Raw genomic sequence first — 8,993 nt, forward strand, 5'->3', positions numbered from 1 at the left:
CTTATAAAGTCACATTGCAGATGAAAAGCATATAATTGTGCCCTGTCTGCGTGTTCCAGAGAGAGAGAGACATTGACTTGGACAAAGTAATGTGTGTGTGTGTGTGCGTGTGTGCGTGCGTGTGTGTGTGCGTGTGTGCGTGCGTGTGTGTGTGTGTCACAAGTGGTTTGATCAGAGTATAGCTTGGATAAAGTCTTGCCCTCTGGTTACTACAGTGGCACAACGCATCATCATGCCAGCTCATATTAACGCACGCACGCACGCACGCACGCACGCACGCACGCACGCACGCACGCACGCACGCACGCACGCACGCACGCACGCACACACGCACACACACACACACACACACACCACTGTGCCAGCTTGCATTACACACATGATCCATGGCCTCAAAAGCTCTTGCAGCATTACCATCACATGCACACACACACACACACACACACACACACACACACACACACACACACACACACACACACACACACACACACACACACAGCTTATCAAAACACAATAAACAAGAAATGATCACATAGTGATATTTGTCAGGTGAAAGAAGCGCTGTCTCCGTTGTGTTCTTGTCTCTGTTGTGTTCTCCCCCCCCCCCCCCCCCCCCCCATATTAGTATTAGTCCCCCCCCCTCCATATTCGTATTATTATTATTATTTTAGTAACGTGTATGTTTGTCACAACCTCGCGGCTGTTTGTGACGTTCTGTTCGTGGTTCAATGACTGTGTTTTGCAGTTTAGTGCACAACATTAGCTGCTGTTTTGTTAGAGAGGCAGCTTTGACTGTTCATGCTGTTGATTGCTGAGCCAATCAGGACTAGTCCCATAGGCTAGCACACACATTCACACATGATGTATGTACAGTACGCACACACAGTCACACAACTCCGCACACATTTCACAGGATAAATATTAAAGATGTCAGAGAACAAAAAAACAAGACATAAAACAATGTGCCCAGGGAGGAATCCTTTAAAAGGTATAGGTTGATGAAAGATAAATAAACAAACCAAATCAGAAACATAAAGTCAACATTCCAACATTGCCTCCTCTCCAGAGTCAAATTATGACCTACTTTCCTTTCTCCATCTTCATTTTTCTGTCTATTATTCATCTTTTTTTACATTTTCCAACATGCACACACACACACACACACACACACACACACACACACACACACACACACACACACACACACACACACACACACACACACACACACACACACACACACACACACACACACACACACACACACACACACACAATAACACTTTGCATTAGCTCCACGTTTCTAGCATCCATGTGCGTTCTTTGTTTTCTAATGTATCTGTGTGATTGTTTGTTTATTTACCATCTTTTTTATGGCACCGCGCGTTGACATGTTGATGTTGTTGGTTTTCTGAAGTCAATTCAATGTTCATTATAATCGTGTGTGTGTGTGTGTGTGCGTGTGCGTGTGCGTGCATGCACGCGCGCTGTCAAACTACAGTGTTTCATCTGTTGGTAAAGAGACACTTCCCAGCCTGCACCACTCTGACAGCTGTCTGCTTCTCTCTCTCTCTGTGTCTGTGTGTGTGTGTGCACACGTGCACACACACAAATATGCTGAGCAGAAAGAAGTGACAGGGAAATGGAATATAAATAACCATTAAAGAATGGTGCACTGTAGCGCACATGCACGCACACACCACTGCCAACAAAACCAACGATGACAACACCATTGCTAAATTAGTTAATGTTGCTCTTTTTGCCTTTTGATCATAAGCTATGACAAAATGGGCATTACTGCTTCAAAGCTCATTATAAGACAAAAGTGTAGAAAGTCAGCCATTGATTCTGTGCTGTTGTCCGGCTCTGCAAATATCTTTTGATATTTTAATATCATATGTTGAATTTTGCTCCTTTTAATCACTAGAGCCTTGTTTATTAATTCCACAAATTGTTAAACATTGAACACAATAGTCAAAATAGCCTATCTACATGCATATTATGCGTAACATTGTGACTGCTATGATCAGAGCCCCATTTACCTCCATTATAAGTTTAAAAGTTTTAAAATATTTTAAAAATCACACCTGTGTGAACTGAGCTGTGCAACTACTGTATACATTTATTGTTATAGTTACTATACTCTACTGTGCTCTGTACTGTATTGTAGTGTACTGTGCAGGGGTCCCCGTAACATCCAGATCCCCAGGAACGCGCCCAGGGTGCCAGCCCGGTTCCGGCGAGCCGCTCTGAAACGGTCGAGAAATTACAGAGTTACCATGTGGGGGTTAAAGTTCTCAACGGGCCCAAAAATTATGGCCCGGCCCGACCCTACCCTAACTGGGTCGGCCCGAGGCTCGGCCCGACCCTAAAAATTAACATAATGTTAAGCCCGAAGCCTGACAAAAGCCCCACAAAAAAAAGAAAGAAAAAGAAACGCCACTAAATGGCACGCGGCGGCACAGTGTTTCAGTGTGAAAGTGAGAACGGACTCAACAGAGATCAACGGACTAATCGAAATAAAGGATGTATGTATGTAACTCACGTTAGAATAGGCTATTAATGTTCCATTTCCAATCATTCTAATGGATCCATACAGTGGTGACTGGTGAGTAAACATGAATAGCAGCTGCAGCTCCCGCCCTTAGTTTCCTCTGAAGTAAAGTTGCTTTACGTGTAGCGTTTAAGTTATATATCACCATGGATCGTTTGGTGACGTTTGAATAGTTAGGTTTTATTCATCGCAGCCAGCTGGGTTAATGAGACTCAGTGCAACATGACGAAAACCTGACGCTTCAGCTATATCGTGTGATAATCCGATTGATTTTATAAAACATTTAAGCATATGGCAACTTGACAAGTTAACTGGTAGTTAGTAGCTCGTTTGGTGCGCAAATGAGAGGGAAACCAGCGGTAGCAAGCAAGTCTCACACCGTTCACTGTTCTCTACTGTACTGCCTGCGCGCAGTGCAGGACTGCTGGGCGGGCTGCATGCTGCTCTGGCCTCGTACACACATGCCGGACGGACATGATCTGTTCTGTCTGTGTTTCATGGCCGCCTCAGGCTCAATGCTTTTCCAATGGAAGTCACATGGTTTGACATGTTTTTTTACAAGGTCTCTGAGTCTGAAATGCCAGTGCGATGCGACCCCCGCCTCCAGTCCTCCTCCTGTCACAATTAAGTGAATCGCCCTCTTCATAATAAATACATACATGTATGTATACACAATCACATTACACAAATAACAGAATTGCTATTTTTATTATAATATCACTCTCAAAAAAGAAAGAAAAAAGAACAAAATCACGGAAAATCACGATGCCGATAACGTCGGGTTGGGTCGGTACCGATCGGGCCAGGTCGGGTTCGGGCAGATTTTGAGAACTTTAGTGGGGATACACTGTAGTGTACTCCGTGCTGTACTCTACTGGCCACTTTAGGTGTTGCAGCTTTCTGTGCTCAGACATACATACATACATACATACATACATACATACATACATACATACATACATACATACATTGCTGTATGTATGTATTGCTGTGTAATGGAGCGGTTAGGCACCGCTCAAAAATATAAAACCTATGTGTAAAAACAATTAGTGCCGGTACGTGAGAGGCGGCAGTGGCTCAGGGGTAGAGTGACCAGATGGGAACCGCAAGGTTGCCAGTTCAAACCCGGGCTCCCCCAGAGTTAGTGTCGAAGTGTCCTTGAGCAAGACACGGAACCCCTAATTGCTCCTGATGTGCAGGTTGGTGCTTTGCATGGTTTCCTCCGCCATCGGTGTGTGAATGGGTGAATGTAATGCACAATCTATGTAAAGCGCCTTGGATAAAGGCGCTATATAAATGCACCATTTACCATTTACAATGTGTGGTGAAAACAACACTGAAGATCTTACTGTGTGACTTTGTGTACTGCAAAAGTCACAGCATTTGATAGGCAAAAATATGTATAAGATCCCTGTGCGGGGTTCTGTGTGTAAGTACATGTTTGTATATGTTTGTAGCAACTGTCAGTGTGATGGATGTATGAACGTGTGTGTGTGTGTGTGTGTGTGTGTGTGTGTGTGCATCTGTAGAGAGATGCACGGACGATATGTGTACTTTGTGTGTCTCAGGAAGGAAAATCTGTCGTGCACTATGTATGCAGTGTGAGCGTGTATGCATGTGCGTGTGCACGTCTTATTGCATTGGGCTGTCGGCTCGTCAATCATGTGTGTTTGACAGCTAGCACTGATCTGATTCACTGGCCCTGAACCCTCACGCATCCATCCATCATGCACACACACACACACACACACACACACACACACACACACACACACACACACACACACACACACACACCACTCTGTATCATTATTCCCACTGATGGGATTCCAGGCAGCTCTGCAGCATTTTAAATATAACACTGCAACAAAACATAATCTCAAAAAGTGAAATTACATTGTACGATGACTATGTCTGTTAACTTGGCTAAGTTTTATAGTTTATCGCTGCCTTTTGGCGGTCACAGAGCAACCTAATGCACTCAACCAGTTAAACCCCAGCATCCGAAATCTGTGGACAAGCTCCCAATGCAGTGCAAGTTGCTGAATGTCAAACCGTAACTGAAGAGGTGCATCCTGGTTTCATGCTAGACCGTTCAGCAGAAGCCATCATGTCGCCATTGTCGGGTGGAACGCTTATATGTCCAGTTACCTTTTAGGAAATGGAAAACAGAATGCACCTTCTTATCGATCCAGTGTAGTTTAGATTATTTCTTTTTTTTAAGATTTGTATTCTCACAGAAATAGCAAGATCACCATTTTTGTTACTTACGAGTTAGGATATTAATTTACGGGAAAACGTAAAAACGTAATATGTAAATACAAACGTTCTGCCTGTCTGACAGCAAGGAAATACTAGTTATTTGGCTAGGCTCAAGATCAATGTCACATTGTTCCCCATCTCTATCATTCTCTTTGCCACTCTACTCTACCACACCATTGAATATTATAACATTCTTCTATCTAATAAATATGTTTAATAATTCTCTCTCTCTCTCTCCTCAGAACCTCCTCGCCCCATTGCACCCCCTCAGTTGCTAGGTGTCGGCCCCACCTATCTGCTCATTCAGCTGAACGCTAACTCCATATTTGGTGATGGGCCGATTATACTGAAAGAGGTACGTTGTACAGTGCTAACATGTAATACACTAGAATTTCGCGGGCCTTCGGCCCGCTCATCCCAGAGTTGCGTTGCCCCGCGTTGCGATACAGAAGTCCACAGATACAGAAGTCCACAGTGACACGCGTTTTATGCAGCTGTTTTGTGTTGCAGCGCGTGCGCGCGCGCGCGCGTGTAGTGTTGTTGTTCTTATCCATATATGCGCCTCAGTTCGTCCCGTTTGTTCCACGCCAGGTGTCGACGCAGTCGTTCGTGCGATTTGCGTGTTTGCATGATTTTAACTGTGTAGGCATACCATATTCTGAATTACCAAAAAGAGGACACATGCGCGCGTGCATGTGGATGTGGATGTGCACATGCGCGTGCACGTCGTGCACGTCGTGCATGTGCCGTGCGTGGGCGGTTGTGTTAAATTGAGATGTCAAAAGAATCTAGAGCCTAACAATAAATGCATCAAATATGCTCTATATTAGTTATGTATTTATTTAAAGCAGTGGCTCTGAAAGGTGTGATCCAGGGACCCTCATGGTTCCTTGAGGGGGTTCCAAATGGACCCATTATAGGTCTGTAACTCTGAGAGTGTAACACATGGAACCAAATGGACCCTTACAGGTCTGTAACTCTGAGAGTGTAAAAATGTAACCAAATGGAGTCTTTTATAACTGTTAACTCTGATACTGTGGAAATGGAATGAAATGGGAGTGTTATGGGTCCATTTGGTTTGACTCTCAGAGTTATGGGGGTCCTTGAAATTAAAAAGTTTGAGAACCTGTATGCAATGGCTTATCTGTTGTAAAAAGAGAGACCAGCCTATTCTCCAAACCATCATATCTTATGCTTTGCTAGGTTGTACAAAATAATATTGGGTCATTATAATTTGCAGGACTCACCGCGCGCACAGCTGCCTTGTCTGTGTTGACATGACATGGGCTTGCAGGACAGAACTTGTATTTGTGACAGACACATAGTTCCTTTGCAGACAATACAATGTGCTTCTCATTGGTCAGTCAGAAAGCTGAGAAAACAGCAGGCTACTTTTTCTGCATGTCAATGATGAGATAGTTCTCCGCTGTCTGTCTATCTGCAGACAGCGGAGCAGCCAGCGAGCCTTTCTCTGATCTGCGGTCGGGACCAGTGGTAGTGGTGTGAGCGTGCAGCGCATGCAGAGTTATGAAGAATACACATTCCGGGGTTGGGGCTGAAAGTCCACCTCTGTGTTTTTCCACTACGAACCATTGAACGTGCATTGTAATACACATTGGTGTGAATGGTCTGTGAGCGTAGCGATACACTACAGGCGATACGTGTAAAACCCCGGACATTTGAAGGTATTTATAAAACCACCCGGACTGGCCGGACAGGCCCCCAAAAGAGGACGTATGGTAAACTGTGTATGTAATCGCGGCGCTGTCCATGCAAGTTAGAATGAGTGTGTGTGTGTGTGTGTGTGTGTGTGTGTGTGTGTGTGTGTGTGGCTGGCTGCCCTGTGGTTGGCTGCGTGGGGATCGCCATGTGAGGGGGCTAGCCAATAAGGGCCCTGTGTTGCATGTGGAGAATTGTGTAGGTTAGTGTGTGTGGTGCAGGCGAACGGGGTGGTGAGAACATGAGGGGGATGTAGCACAGCAATCGGTGACCCCTACATTAAGCTGTGTTGCTCCCAAGATGCAGTGCAAATGCGTGTTGTAAGCAACCGTAGCCAATGGGAAAACAGGATGCAGTGTTGCCAGGTCCGCGAATTGTAAGCGAGTTGTAAGTAGCGTGTTGAATGGCATATTTTCTGGGCTTGTTTTCATAGACGTGGCAACAAATTAGGCGGGGGTGTCGGTGCTTGTGGCGTGTTTGTGTTTATTATTGATATTGATGTTGTTTGTGAGTGTGGACGGGAGGCGGCTCTAGTGGCAGTGCAATGACAGTTTTTACGCGGGTGTTGTTAAATGTGGCCGTGCGGCGCGACATGAGGAGATAGCCGTGGATCGACGCGGAGGGTAAGTCTGTGACGTGTTAGTGTGTTTAGTGGGTTGTTGCAGTGTGTGTTGCAGTGTGTCAGTGACGTTGTAGCTGGTGCCTTTTGTTCCTGTGCGTGCGCACAGCGTTTTGGGCACACCTTTTCAATTGTATAATACATTATTCAACGTGGCATTTGTCAATTCTTGATCTTTTGGTTGAACATTATTTGCCTTCCTGGCACCGAGATGGAAACCCTTGAAGTCCACCACTCGAGTGCTATTCCGCGCTATTCTACAAGCTGATAACATGTCTCATCGCGACATGTTTGGAGCTTGTAGATCTGCAAGTTGTTGTGCTACTTTTGAAAGACTAGAGGTTTTAAAAAACTGCCATGGTATAAACCTTAAAACCTTTTTTTCATTGTGATACCGAAAAATAGGACCTTTGAAGCCAAGCCAGAAGTTAGAACACAATCGTTTGATTGATTATTAATATAAACACGCTCTGAAAATGCACACGGCCACCCATTTGACAACTTACCACGGCAGCATTTGGGCTGTGGGCCTGCCCCTGACACCGAAAGGGTTGAGAAGGTCTGCTTTAACCCATTTAAACTGGGAAAGCATCTGTGTCATTTTAGGTTGGCTGTTCAAAAAAGATATACAAGCTCACATTGTGTCATTTCTTGCCACGCTGCAAGCTTGTACATCTGCAGAAAATATTGAAAGTGTAAGAACTACTGCTGCCAATGGTCTGACATCTTGAAACGTGCTGCCAATGGTCTGACATCTTGAAACGTGCCCCTTCCCAGGTGGAGTATCGCATGACGACAGGCAGCTGGACAGAGACCCATGCCGTCAACTCTCCCAACTACAAGCTGTGGCACCTGGACCCCGACACCGAGTACGAGATCAGAGTGCTGCTCACCCGGCCCGGGGAGGGAGGAACCGGGATGCCGGGCCCGCCGCTCATCACCCGCACCAAGTGTGCAGGTACACACCGGTGTTGCGTCTGTCCATGTGTTTGTGTATAATCTGTCTACAAAACATGCGGGACCCATTTTTAGCTGTCGTCCCGTCGCTAAAGTAAATCTTTCCTACATTATTTACAATTAATATTTCAAAAGATTTTCAAAAAAAGGAGATGTAGAAGATCGGCTATTTTCACTCTTGAAGAGGGCTTAAGTGGTTAATTCATAATGTATGTTTGTACGTTTGGGTCCCAGGGACTGAAACAGTTTGGGAACCCCTGGTCTACACTCAGTCTCAGGGGTGATTTATACTTGGTTGCCATTGTGGCATTTTCTACACAAGCTTGCTGTGAGCTTGTAGACTAGAGCTATTTTTGGTGTGCGGTGCAGCGCGCAACCAAGTGAGGCATCAGTGTATAGGATTTTCCCGGGTAATCGCCTTTCTGTCCATCTCTGTCTTATCTGTCCATCTTTTTAGCTACTGTATGTCTACCTGTCTGACTATCTGTTCCTCTATCTTTCCGTTTTTGTATCCATCCGTCTGTCCCTCTACATAGGAGAGGAGCAGGATTCTAGAGTAACGTAGGCATTACGAGGGGAGAGAGAGATTTAGAGGAGAGTTTTGGAAATGGATGGTATTAGGCTAAAAGAGGAGAGGAGGCAGAGCAGTAGAAGAAGAGTTTTAGCGGACGCCATTGCTCTGCAAATTGAAAGAAGGAATGGTCAAACTACTGTAGGCACAGTCAGAACGTGGTTTCGTTTCCACGTCCTCTATCTCCAACTGTCTGTCTCTCTCTCTCTCCATCTCTCTCTCTTTCTCTCTCTGTCGCTCAGTTATCTGTCTCTCGCTCTCTCTCTCTATCCCTCCCCCCCTCTCTCCCTCTCTCTCTGTTATCTGTC

At 45.2% G+C, this 8,993-nt stretch overlaps 1 protein-coding gene across 4 annotated transcripts in view; it reads left to right on the forward strand.

Moving 5' to 3' along the window:
• The window catches only part of ptprk (protein tyrosine phosphatase receptor type K), a 149,189-nt gene that overhangs the window by 89,081 nt on the left and 51,115 nt on the right, over positions 1-8,993 (forward strand). For all 4 annotated transcript variants that reach the window (XM_079525895.1, XM_079525893.1, XM_079525894.1 and 1 more), the window contains exons 8-9: positions 5,062-5,174; positions 7,935-8,115. In XM_079525895.1, the coding sequence (XP_079382021.1) occupies positions 5,062-5,174; positions 7,935-8,115 (294 nt within the window). The remainder of the gene's footprint in view (positions 1-5,061; positions 5,175-7,934; positions 8,116-8,993) is intronic.

Source organism: Electrona antarctica (genome assembly GCF_951216825.1).
Source record: "Electrona antarctica genome assembly, chromosome: 17".
NCBI classification, from domain to species: domain Eukaryota; kingdom Metazoa; phylum Chordata; class Actinopteri; order Myctophiformes; family Myctophidae; genus Electrona; species Electrona antarctica.